Source organism: Oryctolagus cuniculus, chromosome 10, assembly GCF_964237555.1.
Source record: "Oryctolagus cuniculus chromosome 10, mOryCun1.1, whole genome shotgun sequence".
Lineage (NCBI taxonomy): Eukaryota > Metazoa > Chordata > Mammalia > Lagomorpha > Leporidae > Oryctolagus > Oryctolagus cuniculus.
The window spans coordinates 54,008,007-54,033,497 of NC_091441.1; the positions used below are offsets into that span (position 1 = coordinate 54,008,007).

At 44.6% G+C, this 25,491-nt stretch overlaps 1 protein-coding gene across 2 annotated transcripts in view; it reads right to left on the minus strand.

Annotated features, from left to right (window-relative positions):
* Positions 1-25,491, minus strand: part of LAMA3 (laminin subunit alpha 3) — a 257,005-nt gene that overhangs the window by 173,068 nt on the left and 58,446 nt on the right. For both annotated transcript variants that reach the window (XM_008261146.4, XM_051851337.2), the window contains exons 6-9: positions 23,717-23,808; positions 19,725-19,840; positions 16,556-16,674; positions 1,799-1,889 (exon numbers count right to left, since the gene is read on the minus strand). In XM_008261146.4, coding sequence (XP_008259368.2) covers positions 1,799-1,889; positions 16,556-16,674; positions 19,725-19,840; positions 23,717-23,808 — 418 coding nt within the window. The remainder of the gene's footprint in view (positions 1-1,798; positions 1,890-16,555; positions 16,675-19,724; positions 19,841-23,716; positions 23,809-25,491) is intronic.

The window sequence follows — 25,491 nt, forward strand, 5'->3', positions numbered from 1 at the left end:
GCTACGATCACCTTTGGCTGCTTTCCCTTGCCCATGCCTATTCTTTGCGTGTACAAGACAAGGAGGGGGCACACCTTGCAGAATGATTTGGAAGAGGAGGGAAAGTGAAAATACACATTTTTTAAAAAGGCTTATTTATTTACTTGAAAGAGTTACAGAGAAAAAGGGACACAGAAATAGACCTTCCACCCACTGGTTCACTCCTCAGATGGCCGCATTGGCCAGGGCTATGCCAGGCTGAAGACAGGAGCTTCATCTGGGTCTCCCACATGGGTGCATGGGCCCAAGCACTTAGGACATTTCCACTGTTTTCCCCAGGCCATTAGAAGAGAGCTGGATGGGAAGTAGAGCAGCCGCTTCACAAACAGGAGCCCACATGGGATGCTGAAGTTGTGTCACCTTTACCCACTACTCCATGATGCTGGCCGTGAAAATACACATTTTAACAAACAAGAATACTCTAGAGAGAAGCAAATCAGTTTACATATTCTTTGCACTTTATGTTTTCAAATGTTAGTGATATAATGAATGTGTTTGAGGGCGAGGGCTAGGCTTAGAGTGGTGAATTTAAGGAGCACAATTGTCTTCAACTGTGAAAAGCAGGCAACATTTAAAAAAACATTGAGTAGGCTACAGGTTGTATAAGGAGAGTTTAAGAATTAAAAGATAAGCTGATTTTGGTGCAAAAAATTTTGAAATCTTGGAGTAAGAGTTGGCATAGTGATTAAGGTGTCATTTGGGACACTTGCATCCCATATCAGAGTGTCTGGGTTCAAGTCCTGGCTCCATTTCCCATTCCAGCTTCCTGCTAACATATACCCTGAAGGGCAGCAGGTGATGGCTCAAATAGCTGGGTCCCTGCCACCCACATGGGAGACCTGGATGGAGCTCCTGGCTCCTGGCTTCATTCTGGCCCAGCCCTGGCTGCTGCGGTCATTTGGGGAGTGAGTCAGGTGATGGGAGAGCTGTGTCTCTCTGCCTTTCAAATAAATAAATCATTTTAAGCACATTAATTAACAATCATTAAAGAATTTTTTTGGAAATCCATGCATAGATATTTCACAATATGCATTTTCCATGAACTCTTTGAGGACCTTGCATCCATGTGAAGGACATCTGTAATCTGACCTAAGACTGATTGTTTCATAGCAAAAGACAAGTGGTATTTTTCTGTCTAATAATTATGTTATGGGATGGCATGCCACACAGCAATGAACTATACTATACTACCCATTTGTGGTTTTGTTGTACAGGCCAAAATATTTAACTACTCAGAACCTTTGGTTTTCTCTTATCCAAAAATGAGAATATTAACCACAATGTCCCAAGTTTGTTATGATACTTGAATAAGATCTCTGAAGGTATGTGGGCATACCTTGCATATGGAGAACACTCAAAAGTGACAGCTATTTTAAACACTCTATCATCAAGTTCTCATGAACGCAGCACTACATTGTCTGGATACTAACTCTGACAAAGTTGAAATCACTGCATATCGCAGAAACATGTGAAAACAACAGGGAAAGCAGAAACTAACATTTATGGCAAGCCTACAGTGTGACAGGCCCAATGTTAAGCTATGGCCTAGATGCTTTTAATGGCATTTCACTTAATCTTATGAAATAGGTTTGCACTGTATTTCCAGATGAGAAATCTAAGGCTCAGAGATATTATGTAACTGTCTGAGATCACACAGCAAGAATGGAACCAATAAGGGAATGAAGGAGATTAATAACCAGGCAGAATGACGCCTGACAACCTCCCAGGGGCAGTATAAAAAAGTTGAAATAGAACTTACGGATGCAGCCATGGGGGGCATCAATTGGAACCCCGAAAGGGCGGTAATAACCCTTTGCACACTTTTCACAGTTGACACCAGCTGTGTTGTGCTGGAAAGAAACAAAAGAAGCTTAGAAGGAAAGATCCTGCAGAAGCAGCCAGAGTTCCTGCTCTGTGCTATTCATCCAAAGAAATAATTCTTTCCACACAATTGTCATTTCAAAGTCACTGAAAAATAAGCATCGTTGTTAACCTTGAGTCCAAGATTTGCTACAGGGCAGTTGCTTAACTTTAGCTCAGGAAGTGCTTCCCCAGTGGCAAAAGAAATGAGGAAAAAGTTCCATGAAGTGGACAGCCCAGGCTTTCTTCTCTATACCAAGGACTCTGCTTTAATGAAGCCTTGGCATTTGGGTGAGAGGAGAAAAAAAAACTCGAGGCTCTTCCCCATGCTGGAGAACTGATGAGTGGAACCAAAGGCCAGGTGTGCAGTTGTATCTTCTCCAATTTTGGGCGAAACAACACATACAGAGTCTCGTCTCCTGTCATTCTGATTTTATCTGTGCTTCAGTCTTTCAACCATTTCCCAACCAATTCTATTATGGGAATGGAAAATGAAGGCCTGGGTCTCATACACAGAGCTTATTTGAAAGCACAATATGAGGCAGCTTTTTCTGTTCATGGTTAATCCTTGTAATTACTACAAAATCAAATTATCCAACATGCAGCATTAGTTCCAAGAATTATGCACCATGGACCTAGCTCAATTCTCTCTCTCTCTCTCTCTCCCTCTCCCTCTCCTCCCTCCTTCCCTCTCACTTGGAAATAATTAGGGGGACAGAGTTCTTTTATCAATGAAAGGAAAGGCAGGAGGAAGTTAACAACAACAAACACAATGTAATTTGACTCTCACAAAAGTCTGCATAGAAATGCAAAAGGGAGCACAAAGACCCATTCTTTACCCTCTTCTTGTTTTAGTGGATTTTATTCACTACAGATTTTGATTTATTACCACTCCTCATCCTGTGGGCTGAAATCTGAATTCACTTTAACACTGAGGTCAAAAACCACACTGGCCACTTAACATGTCGATGCACAGACGACCATGGCAAATAAGAAACAGCTGGAGCCCACCCTCCTGTCCCATCAAAGGCCAAGTAACCTTCCCTTCCAGGGCTTGCCACTGTGACTTGTCACAGACAAAGGACAGCAGGTTAACTTGGGATGCCAAATCTTTTCCTTCAAGGAGGTGAAAAGGGGAAAGCATCCTCTGAAGTGGGCAGGCCAGGCTTTCCCCTGCACCACATGAAGCCCCTGCCACAGAGGAGTTAAATTTTTAAGGGAAAAGGAATAGCATAAAGGATAGAGGTGGAGGTGGGGATTACTCTGCAGATGGAAAAAGGCCTGTGGTTTGCATTTACATCTCAGGAGTTCTGTAGGACCTGCAGAGCCTGAGGACAAGACACTCCACTGTGTCCAGGGATGGCTTGGTCCTGGTTGGACCAAGACTAGGTCAAGACCAAGGACAGTGGGCCTTCATGGTTTCTATATTAGAGTCGCTGGTGATGGGTTAGGTGCTTGAAGTTGGATTTATGTGATGTTTAGCCTCAATGGGACAACCTCAATTGTCCTAGCTGAAGCATGGAGTCGGTAGGATGGAATCTGTGCAGTGACCCACTTTGGGACACCCACATACCATATTGTAGTGCCTAGTCCTATCTCCTCTTCCAATCCAGCTTCCTGCTAGTGTGCACCCTGAGAGGTAGCAGATGATGGCTCAAGGACTTGTGTTCCTGCCGCCCACACGGGAGAGCTGAATGGAGTGTCTGGCTCCTGGTTCCGGCCTGGCCCACCACTAGCTGTTGTGGGCATTCAGGGAGTGATGCAGCAGATGGAAGATCTCTCTATATATCTATATCTATATCTATCTGGATATAGATATCTGTTGCTCTGCCTTCCAAATAAATAAAAATCGTATTGGAACTCTGATTGTGACTATACTAAATTTATATTGCATTTATCATAGGCTTTGAAGATATGGTATATTTTAGGACGTTATACCTGGATATACATGCTGCTTCTCCATGTAGGTCTTTTTAAATAAACTTCAGTAAGGTTTTATAGGTTTGATCACAGCTCCACAAATAACTGCTTCCATCTATTGCCTCTTAGAGCACCTCTAACTCACTATGCTCTTCCTCGTGTATATGTCTGCTTTTTATCTCTTGGGAATCATTTGAAATTCCTGGTCGGTGAGTGACAGTCTTTCCGATTTTTCACACTATAATGGAGTCTTGAAGGAATGAGTATTTGCTGTTCAAATATCTTTTCTGTCACTTTGTGGGTTTTGCTGCAGGAAGGAGCCTGGCCATATGTACCCCATCTGCTGCTTCGTCTCCTCTAGCATTGTTTGGTGTATGTGACAAAGAACACTTTGGAAATACTGAGACCAACACATCAAGGACACAAACAATCAGGGAGCAAGCGTCAGGCTTAGATCAGGAGTCACATCTCTATGGAACAGACTAAAGACTTTGCTTTTATCAATGGAGATCAAGTGTCTTCAAGGATTATCTCAAAACAACATCCGTAATCATTTTTTTTTTTTTTGACAGGCAGAGTGGAGAGTGAGAGAGAGAGACAGAGAGAAAGGTTTTCCTTTTGCCATTGGTTCACCCTCCAATGCCCGCCATGGCCGGCGTACTGCGCTGATCCGATAGCAGAAGCCAGGTACTTATCCTGGTCTCTCATGGGGTGCAGGGCCCAAGCACTTGGGCCATCCTCCACTGCACTCCCTGGCCACAGCAGAGAGCTGGCCTGGAAGAGGGGCAACCGGGACAGAATCTGGTGCCCCAACTGGGACTAGAACCCGGTGTGCCGGCGCAGCAAGGTGGAGGATTAGCCTAGTGAGCTGCGGCGCCAGCCCCCCACCGTAATCTTCAATATCACTTCAAAACACCAAGGTTTCACCAAAGGGAAGGGAACAAAGGAGCAATCCAAAACTGTTGTACTCCTGGCTGCCTTCTTTTATTGCTCTTTTCCCCCAACATTCTGTTATGAAAATTTTCCAATATTATAGTGAAAACCTATATAATGCCCCTCCCAGATCTGGGAGTTTATTATCAACATTTTACTTCACTTGCCTTATCACATAATTATCTATCTATTCCTCTGTCCACCCACTAATCCATCTTAGTTTTAAAAATGCATTCCAGGCCTGCACCGCGGCTCAATAGGCTAATCCTCCGCCTAGCAGCGCCAGCACCCCGAGTTCTAGTCCCGGTCGGGGCGCCGGATTCTATCCCGGTTGCCCTTCTTCCAGGCCAGCTCTCTGCTGTGGCCCGGGAGTGCAGTGGAGGATGGCCCAAGTGCTTGGGCCCTGCACCCCATGGGAGACCAGGAGGAAGCACCTGGCTCCTGCCTTCGGATCAGCACAGTGCGCCGCCGCAGCGCGCCAGCCGCAGCACGCCAGCCGTGGCTGCCATTGGAGGGTGAACCAACAGCAAAAGGAAGACCTTTCTCTCTCTCTCTCTCACTGTGCACTCTGCCTGTAAAAAAAAAAAAAAAAAAAATGCATCCCAGAATAAATTACAGATATCAATCACTTTCCCCAATGTGAATTTCTTTAACTGGGGTTTAATATTTGTTTATCATTTTTTAAAGGAAAAATGTCTTTTACAAAAAATTTTATTTATTTATTTATTTGAAAGGCTGAGTGATGAAGAGAGAGGGCGAGACAGAGAGAAAGAGATCCCCCACCTACTGGTTCACTCCCCAAATGGCTGAAATAGTCTGGTCTAGGACAGGCTGAAGCCAGGAACCAGAAATTCCTCCTAGGCTTCCTACATGTGTGGCAAGGGCCCAAGGACTCAGGCCATCTTCCACTGCCTTCCCAGGCACAAAGCAGGGAGCTGTGTATAGTCTGAGTAGGAATTAAGATTTATTTTTTCCCCATAAATATCCATTTATTCCAGATTCACTTGTTGAAGAGACTGTCTTTCCCCCTACTGGATTGATTTGGTACTTGCTTTAAAAATCAAATGCCCAGTATGTGTAGGTCTGTTGATGTACTCCTTATTTACTATATTGACCTATTTGTCTAAGACCTATGTCAGTCCCACATTTTCTTTTTTTTTTAATTAATTAATTAATTTATTTATTTCAAAGGCAGAGTTACAGAGAAGCAGAAGCAGAGAGAAAGGAGAGAAAGAAAAAGAGAAAGCAAGAAAGCGAAAGCGAAAGAGAGAGAGAGAAAGAACGAGAGCGACAGAGAGAATCTTCTTTTTGCTGTTTCACTCCCCAAAAGACCACAACAGATGGAACTGTGCCAATTTGAAGCCAGAAGCCAGGAGCTTCTTCTGGGTCTCCAATGTGAGTGCAGGGGCCCAAGCACACGGGCCATCTTCTATTGCTTTCTCAGGCCATAACAGCATGCTAGATTGGAAGAAGAGCAGCCAGGTATCAAAATGGCATCCATATGGGATGCCAGCCTACACTGTAGGTGGTGGCTTTACCAGCTATGCCACAGCGCCGGCCCCAGTCCCACATTTTCATCATTATAGCTTCATAGTTAGCCTTGAAGTAAGTTAACTTAACATTTCCAATTTTATTCTGCTTTTTCATTATGGTTTTGAATATTCAAGCTTATTTCATATCCATATAAATTTTAGAATCCTAGAGACCAGTGTTGTGGCACAGTAGGTTAAGCCGCTGCCCATAATACCAGCATCCCATATGAGCGCCAATTTGAGGTTCATCTGCTCTACTTCCCATCCAGCTCCCTACTAATGTGTCTGGGAAAGCACTGAAAGATGGCCCAAGTTCCTTGCCTCTGCACCCATGTAGCAGACTCAGACAGAGTTCCAGGCTTCTGGCTTTGGCCTGAGCCTCCACCATTGTGGCCATTTGGAGAGTGAACCAGTAGATGGAAAATCTCTCTCTCTCTCTCCTCTCTCTTTTCCTCTCCCTCTTTTTCTCTTTTTGTAACTCTGCCTTTCAAGTAAATAAATAAACTTTAAAAACTTTTAGAATCCAAATGTCAATTTCCACCTTAAAAATGCATTAAATCTTCAAGTTAATTTGGGGGAGAACTAACATCTTATCCATCCATTTAGGATTTTTCTAAATTTCTCTCATCTCTCTCTTTCTCTGTCTCTATCTCTCTATATATATATAACTCCACCTTTCAAATAAATAAATCTTAAAAAAAGGGAGTGTGTGGTAGGTAAGCCACAGTGTGCTGTGCCATCCCATATGGGTGACTATTCAAGTCTCGGCTGCTCCACTTCCAATTCAGCTTCCTGCTGATACACTCGGGAAAGCAGCAGAAGACAGTACAAGTCCTTGTACCCCTCCACCCATATGGGATACCTGAAAGAAGCTCCTGGCTCCTGGCTCCCGGCTTTGGCCTGGCCCAGCCCTAGTCAATGCTTCATTGCAAACATTTGGGGAGTGAACCAATGGATGGAGGTGTGTGTATGTGTGTGTGTGTGTGTGTGTGTGTGTCTCCCTCTGTAACTCTAACTTTCAAGTAAATAAATAAATCTTATAAAGAGTTCTCTCAATTTCTGGAGTCAGACGCAATACCGTTGCGCCCCGAGGTCCTGTCTCAATTTCTTAAGCTTTAGGTTAGCAGTCTTACACGCCCTTTTAAAAAATATTCCTAAATATGTTATGTTTTTGACACTATATATATATATATTTTTTTTTGACAGGCAGAGTTATACAGTGAGAGAGAGAGAAACAGAAAGAAAGGTCTTCCTTCCATTGGTTCACCCCCCAAATGCCCACTACGGCCTGCGCGCTGCGCTGATCCGAAGCCAGGAGCCAGGTGCTTCCTCCTGGTCTCCCATGTGGGTGCAGGGCCCAAGCACTTGGGCCATCCTCCACTGCCTTCCCGGGCCACAGCAAAGAGCTGGAATGGAAGAGGAGCAACCGGGACAGAACCGGCGCCCCAACTGGGACTAGCACCCAGGGTACTGGCGCCGCAGGCGGAGGATTAGCCAAGTGAGCCACGGCACCGGCCTTGACACTATATTAAACTCAATTTCCATTTCATTTTCCTATTCCTGCTGCTAATATACAAAAATATAACTAATTTTCACATATTATCCTTTGTCCTGTAATCTTACTAAATTTGCTTATTATTACTGGCAGTTATTTATATGTGACTTGGGATTTTCTACATAAACAACACTGTCATCTTCAATAGGGGAAGTTCTTCTCTTCAAACATTAGTGCTACTTTTTTTTTTTTTTTTTTGCCTTATTGCAATGGGTAGACCCTCCAGAGCACTGTCAAACAGAAGTGATGAAGAGCAAGCATCCTTCCTTGTTCCCAGTCTTGACAAGGAAAGAGTTCTCTATTCCATCGCTAATATAACTATGATATTCATTATAAGTTTTGTTATAAATGCCCTTGTAAGATTGCAGAAATTCACTTCTATTCTCAGGTTGCTAAGAATTTTACCATACAATGGGTATTGATTTTATATAGTGTTATTTCACCTGATTTTTCTTCTTTATTATGTATGATAACATAGGTTGATTTTTGAAAATTCAATCAACCTTGATTTTTCTGGGATAAACCTTACTTGATATAACGTAATAACCTTATTATATGTTGTTGGATTTGATTTTCTAATATTTTATAAAATGTCATTGAAAGTATGATATTCATGAAAGATGCTCATCAAATTCTCTTTCACGTAATGTTTGTCAAGTATGGATATTAAAGCTGTGCTGGCCTCACCAAACAAGTTGGGAAGTATTCTCTGGTTTCTGATAGAATTTATATCATAATGATGTTAATTCTTCCTTAAATGTTTAATGGAATTCACCAGTGAAACTGTCGTGGCCTGGCATTTTCTTTGCAAGAAGGTTTAATAACAAATTCAATTTCTTTTTTAAAAAATGTATTTATATTAATTTGAAAGGTAGACAGGGAGACACAATGAGAGAGACACAGAGATAGACAGATACCTTCCATCTTCTGCTTCCTTCCCCAAAAGCCTGCAGTGGCCAGGTCAAAGCCAGGAGCCTAGAGCTCAATCTACGTCTCCCACATGGGTGGCATGGACCCAGTTACTTGAGCCATCCCTGCTGCCTCCCAGGGAAGTTAGAACCAGAACTGGAACAAGCACTTCAATCCAGGTGCTCCAATATGGGATGTGAGGACCCAGCAGCGGCTTAACTGCCTCTCCGATGCTTGCCCCTCAATTTCTTTCATAGATACACAACCACTCAAATATCCTCCTTCATTTTATATCAATAAGTTAATGCCCCCCCCCCAAAAAAAAGTGTCTTTTTAATTTAGGCTTTCAATCTTGTTGTTCATAGTATTTTTTATTTACCTTTAAAAGTCTGTGGTTACTGTAGTGATAAACCCACCTAATATATAAGATTGTACCTCCGTCTCTTTTTTCTTACTGAATGCCACTGGAAGGCTATTAATTTAAAAAAAAAAAAGCACTTGAGTTCGTGAATTTTCTCTATTGTTTGCCTGTTTTCCATTTAGTTGATAAGGTGGTATTTAAATCTTCATCTCTGGTCATAGAATTGTCTCTTTTTCCCTTTAATTCTGTCAAATTTTGTGTTATACATTTTAAAGCTCTTTTATTATATGCAAACATGTTTACGATTACTCTTTTCCTGATGAGTTAACCATTTTATCATTAAGAAATATTCCTACTTATTTCTGTGTTAATGCAATTAGTCTTGAGGTCTATCTTATCTTGTATCAATATTACCACTCTATCTTCCTAAGGCTTATATATCTTCCTATTTATTTGATTTCAACCTATCTATGTTTTTATATTTAAAGCTCATCTTCCCTAAGCAGAATATAGTTGTGTTTTGCTTTTTTGATACATTCCTTTAATTTCTACTCTGCATTGGGGTCTTTGGTTCGTTAACACTGGTATTTTTGTGATACGGTGGATTTAGGCCTGCCACTTTCATATTTATCTCTGTCTGCCCCTTCATTTTGGCTTTGGTGTATGTGTGTTTCATTTCTCTGTTTCTCCTTTCCTCCCTTCGTTATTTGAATATTTTTAAACATTACATTCAAATATTCATATTGGCCTTTTAGCTTTGTCTCTGCATTATTTCAGCAGCTGACTTAGGGATTATAGTATACATCTTTAACTTCTCATGGGTCTAGTTAGAGCTAATATTGTACCACCCATGAAAACTGTAGACACTATTGTCTTAAATGTCATTTTTGTTCTTTATACTATAGTTTCACAGGTATTATATATACATACATTATAAGCCTCACAATATAATGTTGTAATATTTGTTTGAAGCACACCTATACATTTTAAAGAATCCTTTTCTTAAAAAATTCTTTATATTTTCCCAGATATTGACTGCTAACAGTCTTCATTTATTCATGAAGATGTGAGTTTCCATGTAGATTGTCTACCCTCTGACCTGAGGAATTTCCTTTGTCTTTCTCATAGTGCAGGTCTCTTAGCTTTATTTTACCAGTGAAATGATTTTCATTTTGCTTTCGTCATTCAAGAATATTTTTGACAAAAACAGAATTCTGGCCTAAGGGTTCTTTTATTTTTCACTTCAAAAATATTGCTCCACTGACTTGTAACCTCCACAGTTTCTAATTAGGAGTTAGCAGTCATCGTAACATGCTGTTTTCTCTGTACTTTCAAGACTCTCCCTGTGTTCCTGGTTTTCAGCAGTTTGAATCTGCAAGGCTCAGGGTGATTTTTTTGTAGTCGTATAGCTTGAGGATCACTGAGCTTTCTGAATCTGCCTTAGCCTACTGCAGAATTTGAAAAATGTCCTGCCATTGTTTCTTTACATTTTCAATTTTCTTTGCTTTATCTGCTCCACTCTGCTTCTGACACCCAATTACATGTATGATGGACATTTCAGTACTGTATCATGGGTTCCCAAACCTTTGTTCAGTTTTTTTTTTTTAATATGGATGCTGTGGCAAACACTAGTAAGGATAAATTATTTATTTAACTAGATGCATTTGTTATATACAGCCCTTCTCCTTGAGATTTTATTTTTATTTATTTGAGAGGCAGATTTACAGAGAGAGGGAGGGACAGAGAGAGAGAGAAAATTCTTCCTTCCATTGGTTCATTCCCCAAATGGCTGCAATGGCCAGAGCTTGGTGGATCCAAAGCTAGGAGCCAGGAGTTTCATCCAGGTCTCCCACATGAGTGCAGGGGCTCAAGCACTTGGGCCATCTTCTGCTTTCCCAGGCCATAGCAGAGAGCTGCATTGGAAGAGGAGCAGTCAGGACACAAACTGGCACCCATATGGGATGCTGGAACCATAGGCAAAGGATTAGCCTGCTACACCACAGCACAGGTCTCTGTTTAGATTTTTAAAAAACTATTTTTCTTTCCCTTCTTCAGAATGGACAATTTCTACTGAACTTAGTTAACTTCACTGATTTTTCTATTATCTTCACTCTACTATTGGGCCTATCCAATTACTTTTTTGTTTTGAATATTTTACATATTTTTAGTTATAGAATTCTTGTTTTTTTCTATTACAGTTATTATATCTCTGCTTATTTATCATTATTTATCATCGTAAGCATATTTTTACATATACCCTTGAGCGCAGTTACAACAGGAGCTCTAAACTCCTTGACTGCTGATTTCAACATTTGAGTCATCTCAGAGTTGGTTTCTATTGGCTGTCTTTTCTCTTGAGAATAAGTCACTTTTTTGTTGTCTACACATTGAAAAACTTGGGGTTGTATCCTAGGCAAGGTGAATGTTGTAGAGACTCTGGATTCTGCAATATTTTCCTAAACAAGAATTTATTTGTGAGGCAATTAATCTGACTTTACTCAAATTGCAAACTCTCTCAAGTCTCAAATAAGTTACGCTAGTCTTAGTAGAAACACAATCTGTGCACTAATGATTCAGGAGTCAGTGAGAAACTTGGGAAGAAACGTCTACACAGACTTAGGGGTCACCCATCTCTTGAGTTCTGTTTTTCACAGATACCCCACTTACTTCCTAAAAGTTGTTGTTGCATAAAGCTCTGCCCTCCAATTCTTTGGACTAGAAGGATTCTAGCTATTCTGGAAGAATTTTAGCCACAATACATGGCACCAACTTCTGTGTACCCTTTGGCTGAAGTCTTTCACCCAGTGCTAACCTGATTCGCCAGCTGGCAGCTTCCCTCCAGTACTCTCCTGCTGTGTTTACTTGCAGTGGCTCTAGATCATTGTTTTTGATTTTGTCTTTTTATTTTGGGGATTGGTTTTTCGTTTTGTCTTTTGTCCTTGATGTTTAGTTGTTATCTGTGAGAGGGCTGGGTCTTGTAGGAGCTAAAGAAAGTCAAAGCAGAAGCAGAACTTCCTCCTGATTCCTGAGTTATGAATATGACAAAAAAGTTAATTACACTGAAATAGTTAACTGCTAAGTCTTCATCACTAACACAAAAAGGCAAGGCAATTTTGTTAACTAAATATCCAACATAGGCAAAGGCATTTTCTGTTTAAGTTGGAAACAAGTACAATATTTCCAAACAACATTTCAATAATTTCACCTGCAAAAGAAAAATGCTTTTGCAGAGCTGCTATAAAAAAATAGAAGACAGGCCTGTGCTGTGGCATGGCGAGTAAAGACCCCTCCTGCAGCACCGGCATCCCATATGGGTGCCTGCTCAAGTCCTGACTGCTCCACTTCCAATCCAGCTCTCTGCTATGGCCTGGGAAGGCAGTGCAGTATGGCCCAAGTCTGGGGGCCCCTGCACCTGCATGGGAGACCTGGAAGAAGCTCCTGGCTCCTGGCTTCAGAACACAGCAGCTCTGGCCGTTGTGGCCAACTGGAGAGTGAACCACTGGATGGAAGACCTCTCTCTATGTCTGTCTGTCTGTCTCTCTTTCTCTGCCTCTGCCTCTCTATAACTCTGCCTTTCAAATACATAAATAAACCTTTAAAATAAAACAGGCCGACACTGCAGCTCAGTAGGCTAATCCTCCGCCTGCGGCACTGGTACTCCGGGTCCTAGTCCCAGTTGGGGCGCCGGTTCTGTCCCTGTTGCTCCTCTTCCAGTCCAGTTCTCTGCTGTGGCCCGGGAAGGCAGTGGAGGATGGCCCAAGTGCTTGGGCCCTGCACCCTCATGGGAGACCAGGAGGAAGCACCTGGCTCCTGGCTTCAGATTGGTGCAGTGCACCGGCCATAGCGGCCATCTGGGGAGTGAACCATCGGAAGGAAGTCTGTCTCTCTCTCTCACTAACTCTGCCTGTCCCCGCCCCGCCCCCGCCCCCCTCAAAAAACCAGAAGACTATATTGATGATTTTCTGGAACGACAGTACAAAATGGACAGGAAGAAGAACAAGGTAATCTAAGGACACATTGAAGGGGCTTGGTCTTTAACCTGGAGAAAAGATTCTACATGCACAGACCAGTGCTTCTGCAGCCTTAATGTGCTTACGAGCCACCTGAGGGCCTTCGGGTGCTTAGCCTTAGGAATATCTTTCATGTATGGCTGAAACTTTCTGATTTGTGACAAACCTGAAACATACTTTCCTTATCACCAATGACAGATGTATTGAATGTGTGGAACAGAAGACAAGTGCAGAACCGGAAATCTCTCTATGGCTATGTAATCCTGGTCCCATACAAAGTGGGAATCTCCTATGAAGACTGTTTTTTTTTTTCTTATTTATTTTATTTAAAAGGCAGAGTTACAGAGAGGCAGAGGCAGGTGGGGGGGTCTTCCATCTGCTGGTTCATTCCCCAGATGACCAAAATGATTAGAGCTGAGCTGATCCAAAACCAGGAGCCAGGAGCTTCCTCCATGTCTCCCACACAGGTGCATGGACCCAGTGATGTGGGCCATCTGCTGCTTTCCTAGGCCATAGCAGAGAGCTGGATCGGAAGTAGAGCAGCAGGGACCCAAACCAGCACCCATATATGGGATGCCAGCACTGCAGGAGGCGGCTTTACCTGCTACACCACAGCACCGGCCCCAAGACAGTCTTTTCTTTTTTTCTTTTTTGATAGACAGAGTTGGACAGTGAGAGGAGAGAGACAGAGAGAAAGGTCTTCCTTCCATTGGTTTACCCCCTAAATGGCTGCTACGGCCAGTGTCCTGTGCCGATCCGAAGCCAGGAGCCAAGTGCTTCCTGCTGGTCTCCCACGCAGGTGCAGGCACCCAAGCACTTGGGCCATCCTCCACTGCCTTCCCGGGCCACAGCAGAGAGATGGACTGGAAGAGGGGCAACAGGGACAGAACCGGCTCCCCAACCGGGACTAGAACCCGGGGTGCTGGGTCCACAGGCGGAGGATTAGCCTGGTGAACTGCGGTGCCAGCCAAGACAGTCTTTTTTTTTTTTTTTTTTTTTTTTTGACAGGCAGAGTGGACAGAGAGAGAGACAGAGAAAGGTCTTCCTTTGCCGTTGGTTCACCCTCCAATGGCCGCCGTGGCCGGCGCGCTGCAGCCGGCGCACCGCACTGATCCGATGGCAGGAGCCAGGAGCCAGGTGCTTTTCCTGGTCTCCCATGGGGTGCAGGGCCCAAGCACCTGGGCCATCCTCCACTGCACTTCCCGGGCCACAGCAGAGAGCTGGCCTGGAAGAGGGGCAACCGGGACAGAATCCGGCACCCTGACCGGGACTAGAACCCGGTGTGCCAGCGCCGCTAGGTGGAGGATTAGCCTAGTGAGCCGCGGCGCCGGCCCAAGACAGTCTTTTTAAGACAGCTGTTTTGGGCCAGCGCCTCGGCACCGGCACACCGGGTTCTAGTCCCGGTCAGGGCGCCGGATTCTGTCCCGGTTGCCCCTCTTCCAGGCCAGCTCTCTGCTGTGGCCCAGGAAGGCAGTGGAGAATGGCCCAAGTGCTTGGGCCCTGCACCCCATGGGAGACCAGGAAAAGCACCTGGCTCCTGCCATCAGATCAGTGCGGTGCGCCAGCCAAAGTGTACCAGCCGTGGCGGCCATTGGAGGGTCAACCAACGGCAAAAAGGAAGACCTTTCTCTCTGTCTCTCTCTCTCACTGTCCACTCTGCCTGTCAAAAAAAAAAAAAAAAAAGACAGATGTTTTAACAAAACACAGGAAAGTGGAGGCAATGTAGATCAAATCTGTAACATATTAGATAAGATCTGTAATGAACGCCTCAGTGCAGATACACTCATTACCCTCATCTGCAATGCATCTCTCTTGGCTAAACTTTAGTGAACCTAATTGTCCTACAGAAGGGATGAAAAATCAACACCTAATATTTGGTGCTTGTGTCAGACATCAGTAATTCATCATAGTGCACTTCCTCACGGAGTCTAGATTTAGAATCTAGCTGAAGACAGGATGTAAAGTCAGCTCTGGGGGGCAGCGCTGTGGTGCAGCAGGTTAATGCCCTGGCCCGAAGCGACAGCATCCTATGTGGGTGCTGGTTCTAGTCCCAGCTGCTCCTCTTCCGATCCAGCTCTCTGCTGTGGCCTGGGATAGCAATAGAAGATGGCTCAAGTCCTTGGGCTCCTGGCTTCAGATCGGCGCGGCTCCAGCCATTGCGGCCATCTGGGGAGTGAACCAGCAGATGGAAGACCTCTCTCTCTACCTCTCCTTCTCTCTGTGTGTAACTCTGACTTTCAAGTAAATAATAAAAAAAGAAAAAAAAAAGTAAAGTCAGCTCTAGCTCTGAAGTCCGTTTCTATTCGTTCTCCTATCTTAGATTTTCTACCACAAGATGGGGAGCAGCCAGGGTGACAGCTAGGAGTTCTCTCCACGTGGTTGCAGACCTATGTGAGGGACCTAATGAAAGGCGTTGGGAGAGTATTTCAGGCATGGAAAGCCAAGACACTCTGTCAAAAAGATCTCTGTGAGTGAGATCCCAGTGGAAAGAACAGGTCTTCAAAGAGGGAGGTGCCTTTCTCTGAAGGGAGGAGAGAACCTCCACTTTGACTATGACCTTGTCTAAACAAGATAAGAGTCGGAGAACTCAAGGGGCTTCCATAGCCTTGGAAACTCATGACTGGTGCATAGGGAGATTACTGATGCCATAAACAGGAGTGTCAATTTGTAAAGTCAACAACAGGAGTCACTGTGCACTTACTCCTCATGTAGGATCTCTGTCCTTAATGTGCTGTACACTGAGGCTTAATGCTATAACGAGTACTCAAACAGTATATTTCACTTTGTGTTTCTATGGGGGTGCAAACTGTTGAAATCTTTACTTAATGTACACTAAACTGATCTTCTGTTAAAAAAAAAAAAAAAAAAAGAAAAGAAACTATCAATTCCCAACTTGACTCTCACTGGGATTAAACATGACAATAGGTCTGATCTGATTTCATCATCATGTAAAAAAAAATCATCTATTATTTTTCACTTTATGTTCCTGTGTGGGAACAAACTGTTGAAATCCTTACTTAAGGTATACTAAGCTGATCTTCTGTATACTAAGATAATCGAAAATGAATCTTGATGTGAATGGAAGGGGAGAGGGAGTGGGAAAGGGGAGGGTGGTGGGTGGGAGGGACGGTATGGGGGGGAAAGCCATTGTAACCCATGAGACGTACTTTGGAAATTTATATTCATTAAATAAAAGATTAAAAAAAAAAAAAAAAAAAAAAAGAAAGGCGTTGGGGTAAACATCCCTCAGTGCATCTCCCCTACAACCCCGAAATCACATGCAGCCGACAAGACCTTCGATGATCAGAAGTGAAGAAACGGCCTCGGAAGACAGCCCAGTCGGACAGCACTTCCTCGATGTCGTCTCAGAAGCCAGGCGTACCGAGTGCTCATTCTGCCCAGGGATGCCTGCGCTTTGGTGTCAACAGGGCCTCACCTGACAGCTAATGCAGACACCCCCGCCGGCATAGACGCCTTGAGTGTTCAAGCTCTCCTGGCGCTGCTCCACATCAGGGTCATAGTAGCAGTCAATGGCGTGGCCGTGGCAGTTGCAGGCTGAAAAAAGTGTGCAAAGTCAACATTTCATCACGACCAGCAGACATTTTGCAGTTCCCCCACATGGCCCTGGTGCTCGCTGGGCTGCCACAGTGTTGGTCCTGGAACACCAGGCCACTCTTAATAGAAAATTGTACAGATATTTACACAAAGGCCAGCCTGTGATAAAATGTCATATGTAGCTCCTTTCATTTGATGCTAAATGAGAGTGGTTTTTCTCCTTTATTTTATTTTATTTATTTTTTCTTTTTGACAGGCAGAGTGGACAGTGAGAGACAGAGAGACAGAGAGAAAGGTCTTCCTTTTCCGTTGGTTCACCCTCCAATGGCCGCTGCGGCCGGCGCGCTGCAGCCGGCGCACCGCGCTGATCCGATGGCAGGAGCCAGGAGCCAGGTGCTTTTCCTGGTCTCCCATGGGGTGCAGGGCCCAAGCACCTGGGCCATCCTCCACTGCACTCCCTGGCCACAGCAGAGAGCTGGCCTGGAAGAGGGGCAACTGGGACAGAATCCGGCGCCCCAACCGGGACTAGAACCCGGTGTGCCGGTGCCGCTAGGCGGAGGATTAGCCTAGTGAGCCGCGGCGCCGGCCTGGTTTTTCTCCTTTAAAAAAAATAAGATCTGTAATTGTAGTAAATTAAGATATACCAAAATGCCAACTAAACTTCATACAGAAAGAGACTGTGATTGTTGCTAGAGCTACTACGAATCGTGATAAGGGAGCTCTTGGTGCACTGTGAAAAGTGTTGCATGGAAATTATCTCAATATTCTGCACAATAACTCTCCAAGGTGGGTCCCCTGGGGATGAGAGAAATGGAGGATGGGACCACAATGACACAGCTCACGAGGGAGAAAGGCACGGTTCTGACCTTTGTTTGATGCCAAAACCTGCACTTCGAGCCAGTATTCTAAACTTTCATCTCAACACTACAGTGGTGACCAACTGGGAGTAATACTCATGTCTAACTCCAGGGGGCGTGGCTAAGCAAGTTGGTTTATCTGCCGAGTGTAAGTTCTGTGTGACAGAGACCGGACGCACTTCACCTGCAGGAGCGCGTCACCCTCAGGACACAGTGGGTGCGCACACACACTCATCAGACTGACTTGAATCCATAGGAAGACAACACCCTGTGCCATCAAAATTGATGTCCAAGAGTATCTTAATGATTTTGGATCTAAAAATACCAAGTGAAAAAGTGCAGAATATAAAATAATATAGGTAATTAATCTTGAGTATTTGATGTATCTACAAAACGCTAAAATTATCTGATGAAATATTTAATAGCGGCTCTCTGCAGTGATCTGAATGCTTATGACCAGGCAGCATCCACACCTTCCCACAGTGTTAGCCTATCTCAAAACTCCCCAGAAGTCCCCTCCAGAAATCCCTTTTATATAAGTTCACTGGTCATAAGAGCATCACTCTTATCACTTAACAGTTACAGAAAATACTTGACCAACAAGTGTAAAGTCATTACTCACCTAATTCAATACACATGGGTCCAAATGCCTTTTGTCATTAAAAAATATATATCCATCTTCAACTGCTCAAAGTATTCAGAAAAATGGGCCACGGCTTCTAACCATAATAATCCAATGTCACAAGAATGTTTTCAGCACTTGCCATAAATAAGTGGCTTCCCAAGAAGATGGGCTTAAAATAAAATCTACAGTTGGATGTCTCAGGGCTTCTTTGTTTAAAACAGCAGTTTCCATACTTTGCATCACACCCATAAGTCAAAGCAACCCCTGTCTTTTCTCCACCTTTCTCTGGTCCTCTTTCCTCCACCTCCTTGATCCTGCTGAGTTACTTTTCACACCTCTCTCACTCTGCCCTCTACGCTCCCAACTTGCTGTTCAGATAGCAACCTCGCCTCCTGGTCATATCTCAGTCCACAAAACAGTTAAGATTCCTTAGGAAGTGGCGAAGGATTAAAATGTTATGATGGATGTTTCCCACTTAAGATTGCTAAAAGAGGAGTCCAGTGGGGCCAGCACTGTGGCGCCATGAGCTAAGCTGCTGTGTGTGATGCCAGCAGCCCATATTGGAGCACTAGTTCACACCCCAGTGGCTCCTCTTCTGATCCAGCTCTCTGCTGATGGCCTGGGAAAGCAGCAGAAGATGGCCCAAGTGCTTGGACCCCCGCACCCACATGGGGAGACACAGATGGAGTTCCAAGCTTCTGGCTTCGGGCTGGACCAGCCCCAGCCAATGTGGCCATTTGGGGGAGTGAACCAGTAGATGGATGATTTCCCTCTACACATATCACTCTGCCTTTCCTTGCATATCTGAATGCTCATTGCATATTAGTAATTTGTACTATTGTTCATTTTCCCCTCATATTTATATCTTAATTTAGAGTGAGGTGCTTTTATCTCTAGCCTGGGAGTTCTTCATTACAATGGCTCCCCCTTGATTTTGGTTTTGCCTTCTGTGGTTTCAGTTACCCATGGTCAACTTCAGACCAAAAATAGTAAATGGAAAATTCCAGAAATAATAATTTCATAAGGTTTAAATTACATGCCACTCGAATACCACGAGGAAACATACTGTCCCACTGTGTCCTGCCTGGGGACAGGAATCATCTCTTTCCCCATTGTCCCCAGGCTGTATGCACTGCCTGTCTGTTAGTCATTTAGGAGCTTAGTTGTCAAGCCAACTGTTGTGCTGTCACAGTACTTGTGTGCAAGTCTGATTTTACTCAATAATGGCCCCAAAGCAGAAGTGATGAGAACAATTTGGATACATCAAAGAGAAGCTGTAAATCACTTCCTCTAAGTGAAAAGATGACAGTTCTCAACTTTATCATGGGTATGTATATACAGGAAAAAATATAGTGTATTTAGTGTTCAGTACTACCTGTGGGCTCCAGGCATTCACTGGAAGTCTTGGAATGTTTCCCCACCAATAAAGAATATAAAAGACAGAACTGAGTCCCTACGACTGACATGATCCCAGCCTCTTCATGAGCTCAGGGAAACATGGCATCAGTCCCCAGGTAGAGAGAGGGGAGATCACGCAGGGGTCCTTACAGCCCCAGCTGGGCACTCACCTTCACACTCATTGCTCTGGCCCCAGGCAGCCGGCCGCCAGCGCCTCTGATGGTACCCCACACAGCAGCGGTCACACGTCTCTCCACAGGTGTGGTGCTGGCATTCGCACCGGAACCTGGGCATGGGAGCAAAGCGCATCTCAATAACTGGAAACTTTGATGAAGAGCAGTTGATGCAGTGTGAAAAACTAACACGTGAACACAGTTGCCAGGTTCATCCCTGGACTGCTCATTGAGTAATTATGGGAAGAGAGCACTTTGCAGATGCTATCTCAAGTCCCCTTATCCGTGTTTTATCTCCATTTTATAGTGGTGAAACTAAGATTCCGAGGTATTAAGACACTTGCCCCCCAAGGTCGAGGTGATAAAGATTAACTTGACTTTGAACAAATGAACAAACCAATGTTATGTCTCCTGCGATGTGCTAAATATCACATTGTCACTAATATCTGGGGGGTCTGAGAGACACATCTGCTCAAGTTTTTTTTACTGGCAGTCACATACACAGATTTACCAAATTAGGGGACCGCTATTCATAGGTTACAGAGGACTCTGCTGCCAGAGACTGTTCCAATACCATCGCAGGGCCAAAGGCAAAGAACCAAAAATCTACGCATCAGGGTGGGCATTTGGCCTAGTGGTTAAGATACCCTTCAGGACACCTGCATCCTACATCGGATGCCTGGGTTCAAGTTCCAGCTCCACTCCCAATTCCAAATTTCTGCTAATGTGCATGCTGGAGACAGCAGGTAATGGCTCAAGTAGTGAGACCCTGCCACCCACAGGGGAGACACTGAGTTCCTGGCTCCTGGCTTTGGCCATTACAGGCTTTTGGGATTAAACCAACAGATGGGATCTCTGTCTCTCTCTCCACCTTTCCTAAGAAATAGTTTTTAAAATTCTAAAAATCTAATATCTGTCTTAAAATGTTCCCAACTTAAAATGAAATTGTTGTGGCCCTGGCATTGAATTAGAACTCCAAGTGTTGGGCTTGTGCTGTGGCATAGTGAGTAAAGCCGCCTCCTGTGGTGCTGGCATCCCATATGAGCTCTGGCTCGAGTCCCGGCTGCTCCACTTCCAATCCAGCTCTCTGCTATGGCCTGGGAAAGCAGCAGAAGATGGCTCAAGTCCTTGGGCTCCTGTACCCATGTGAGAGACCCGGAAGAAGCTCCTGGCTCCTGGCTTCAGATCAGTGCAACTCCAGCTGTTGCAGCCAATTGGGGAGTGAACCAGTGGATGGAAGACCTCTCTCTCTCTCTCCCTCTCCTTCTCTCTCTTTGTAACTCTTTCAAATAAATAAATAAATCTTAAAAAAAAAAAAAAAAGAACTCTAAGTGTTGAGTTTACATTCATCTGTGCTTGAAAGTTGTCTAAGAAGGCTTTTGGCTGTGCTTGTGGGAATCTCCTCACTCCTCCCCTAGGAGAGGCGGGGTGGCACATACTTGGTACACTCCTAGGAGAAGGCGGCACTCCCTTCCCCACTCAAGTGCCCATTAAAACACATGAAAGCAGATTTGCCTGGCAGCACAGAACAGCTGGAATCCAATGGGCTCTTATCAGAGAGGCGGTTTCAGCTCATTGCCATCGAGATCCTCGGTGTCAGCTGGGCTGAAAGGGTATTCAGGGAAGACTGCATGAAGAACATATGGTCCAGCCACACTCACAGGGAGCTTAAAACCGCACTCAGCAGAAGAAGTAGCTGGAGACCTGTCTGAGTCATATTGTTAGCCCCAAGTCATTGCTTCTCTCAACCCAGGCTCATGGCTGATATTACATCTGCTCCGAAGATGTTGTTGAAGATGTTGTTGATTAGAAAATCTCTTCAGGATGACCACTCCACCCATTCCCAGGGAAAAATTCTTATCTGTTTCTAGTGTCCACAGTCACATGTCTCCTAAGCAACTGAATGCTTTTTAGCTTATGATCCTAGTGAAATATGAAACCAAGCATATTTCCCTTTTTTACATGGCTACTAGGAATCTCAGAATAAAATATGTGATCCTTCCATCTCTCCATGCATCAAGGTCACTGTGGTTTGCATGCCTGGTTAAAGCTTTCTTCTTCCTGAGTAGCCAATAGCTTTTTTGATTGCTTAGCCTTAGCTCCTCCCATTAAGTCACGGAATCCCCTTAAATATACTATGAGATGTGGATTTCATTGGCACTTGTACAAAGTCAGTCTTGAGCAGAAGTGAACCAATAGGCAGGGGAGGCAAGGCAATGCTGCCAGAGTGGACATTGCAAGCTAGGCCTTTCACTCAAGCATGGAGGGATGGCCTCTCCACTCATGTGTTGGGAGCGATGAACCACCCGGTACCAAAGGCTGCCGGGTCATCCAGAGACAACAGGGCTCAGCCGTCCTTCCAAGCAGGAAGCTCAGTGCCTCTCCCTCGGCTTCTCCTCTCTCAGGTGGCATCATTTTATCCTGGACTCGGAACATTGCACGGACCTCTTCTTCCCCTTCTCTCCAACTCGGCACTCATCTGACCCAACTTCCAGTGCCTGAGGGCTCCACCCTCCCAGCTACGTGGTGGAAGTAGAAGAATCATCAATAAACAAGTGCTTGCTCATTAAATGGTGGTTAGCATGTACATGAGCCCTCTCAGCCCCACCTGATCCCTGAGCAAGGACAGCAGCATCAGGGCTCATCACTGGCCAGGGAGAAGCACACCACATAAGTCAGGCCTAAAGATGTAAACCTGTGGCTGGTGCTGTGGCACAGAGGGTTAAAGCCCTGGCCTGAAGCACCGGAATCCCATATGGGAGCCGGTTCTAGTCCCGGCTGCTCCTCTTCCAATCCGGCTCTCTGCTATGGCCTGGGAAAGCAGTAGAAGATGGCGCAAGTCCTGGGGCTCCTGCACGCATGTGGGAGACCCGGAAGAAGCTCCTGGCTCCTGGCTTCGGATCAGCACAGCTCCGGCCATTGCAACTGTTTGGGGAGTAAACCAGTGGATGGAAGACCTCTCTCTCTGTCTCTACCTTTCTCTGTTATTCTGCCTTTCAAATAAATAAAATAAATCTTAAAAAAACAAAGATCTAAATCTCAATGTGACTAAAGGGGAAACATCTCTCATAAATGCTGCTCTGGGAGATTTGTAGATTAACTGAAACCTGGGGAGAAAAGCATCCCTCTTGTGATGACATCCATATAGCCAATTGGTGACTACCAAATATGTGAGACTCATGCATTTTGTTGCATGTAAAATATACCTCAATTAAAATCAAGAAAAGGTACATTCATGTTCATAGCAGCATTATTCACGATAGCCAACTCATGGAAGCAAGTCAAGTGTCTATTTACAGATGAATGGATAAGCAAAGGACACATAGCATTTCAGCCTTCCAAGCCAAAGGAATTCTGACACAAGCTGAACATGGATGAACTTTGAGGGCATCATGCAAAGTGAAACAAGCCAATCACAAACAGACACATATGATAAAGCTCCACTTCTCTGAGGGCCCTAGGGTAGTTGAATTCATAGAGAAGGAAAGTAGACAGTGGTTTCCAGAGCCTGGTGGGGTGAATGGGAGGTTGTGGTATAGTGGGTACAGAGTTTGATTTTTGCAAGATGAAAAGAGTTTTGGAGATTGGTTGCACACAATGTGCATTTACTTAACAGGACTGAAGTGTACACATAAAATGGTTCATGTGACACATTTTGTTGTATGTATTTTCCCACAACTTAAACTTACGAGGATTTAAAAATGTATACCCCGATCCTATTAAACAAACTATAGTTCTCTTGCCAACTGAAATCAATTGTTAGTGGCTGCCTGACGTATCATCTTGTGAGGGTGCTATAATTGATTAGTCATGTCTACTGTGGACCCACAGGGGATATCTAAAAGGAGGGGAGGCGCACACATCACTTCTTTGCTGATCCTGAAACATTCCTGTGGAGGGCAGGAACCCTGGAACATTTAATGCAAACATCCACTGAGATACTCAGACTTCTGCATAGCAAAGCTTTAAAAATTGCACAATGTACTTACAGTTGTTCAGGATTATTTACACGGCATACTTCAGCATGGCCATTGCAAACACACCGTCCACCAATGCTGATATCCTTTATGCTGTAGTAATACTATAGTACAACAGAAAGCAGAATGTATCAGTTTTACCAAAAAAATCTTTCTCTTCCTAATCTTAAATCCACATTTGTGTTGACCCAGCTTCCCTTTTGTTCCATCCTCTTAAGTCCCTTCTCCTTGCCTACATCCATACATAAGGGAATCACATTTGGACTGAACTTGTTTTCTGAAATAAATGCATTCCTCTATCAAATTTAATAACATGCTGCCAAGTTTTTCCATTAAAAAAGCAAACAAATGCTTGGAGTGCATAGAAGGACATTGTCTTTGAAGAGTCATAACCTAGTGGGCAGGCATTTGTCCCAGTGGTTAAGAGGCCAGGTGGGCACACATCAGCGTGCCTGGGTGCTCTGCTCCTGATTCCAGCTTCATGCTAAGGAGCACCTTGGCAGCAGGTGGTGGCTCAAATTGGGTCCCTACTACCCACATGGGAGACCTAGATGGAATTCTGGCATCCCTGCTTCAGCCATGTGGACATCTGGGGTGCAAAACAGTGGGAGGGAGATCTCTGTCTCTCTGCCACTCAAAGAAACAATTCTAATGAAAAGAATCATGTCTTGTGGTCTATTAAAAAGAGATTAAGGACTTCCAAGTTTTTTAAATATAAATCCAGATGTTAGACACCAAACATTTTATTTATCAAAACTAGATTTTATGTCCTTTTCCACCTACTATGTGCAAAATACTGCCCCAGGCTGCAAGAAGGGACAGACATTGACAGTGATGGCTCTGAGACAGCCACACGACAGCAGCAGCTCAGGTTCCAAAGGGCCACAGTCAAAGTCAAAGGTTCAAGCTCCATAAAGGACAGAGTCAGCTTCGGATCCAGCCAAGTGAGTCCCGGCCCCTGAGCTATGAACACGCATAGGCGCCCTCACCGAGGAGTCCCCCTCTCCAGCGCGTTCCAACAGACGCCCCCTCCTGCCAGCTGCCTTCCTTCTCTCACCTGGCAGGAGACTGCCTAAGACTGGGCGAGGAGTGCGGGGGCTGCCGGCTCACTGAGGCCGCGTTGGCATCGAGAAGAACACCTGTCTGCCAGGGAGACCTGGAGCTTACAGGACAAGAGATCTTGTGTCTGTCGTTGCTGTTGTTCAGTGCAGTAGTCTTAAAGAGCTCTACTCATTCGGGGTTTGCTCATTAAAAACTACTCAGGTGTCAAAGCTTCCTAGCCACACCTTACTTAAATCTGGGGCCACTAACAAAGTCCCTGGCTAATCTAACTGCATGAAGATAGCATGAGCAGCACCTGACAAGTGAATGCCCAGAGGCTTTGCTGCTGATCAGGGTAGTGGCAACAGGAGAGAGAGAGAGAGAGAGAGAGAGAGAGAGAGAGAGAGAGAGAGAGAGAGAGAAGCTTTCAGCCAGCAGCTCATAGGACCCATGGGGCAGGATACCTGGCATCTTATTTCTCCTGACATCCTATTTCTCCACTAAAAAGCAACCTGGATTTGGGGGATCAAAAGAACGTATGTTTCATGCCTCATAAACAATGACAATGGAAAAGCCTTCATTCACCTAAGTGAAAGGCAATTTACAGACACGAGCGCAAATGTTGCAACTCTCAAAAAGATGGCTTTTGTAAACACCTGCAGCCTGGCTGCAGATCAGCAGAAAGCCCAGTTCTCCCTTGTGAATCTCTGTCCTCGGATCCAACATGGTCCCCCTACCCCCCGACA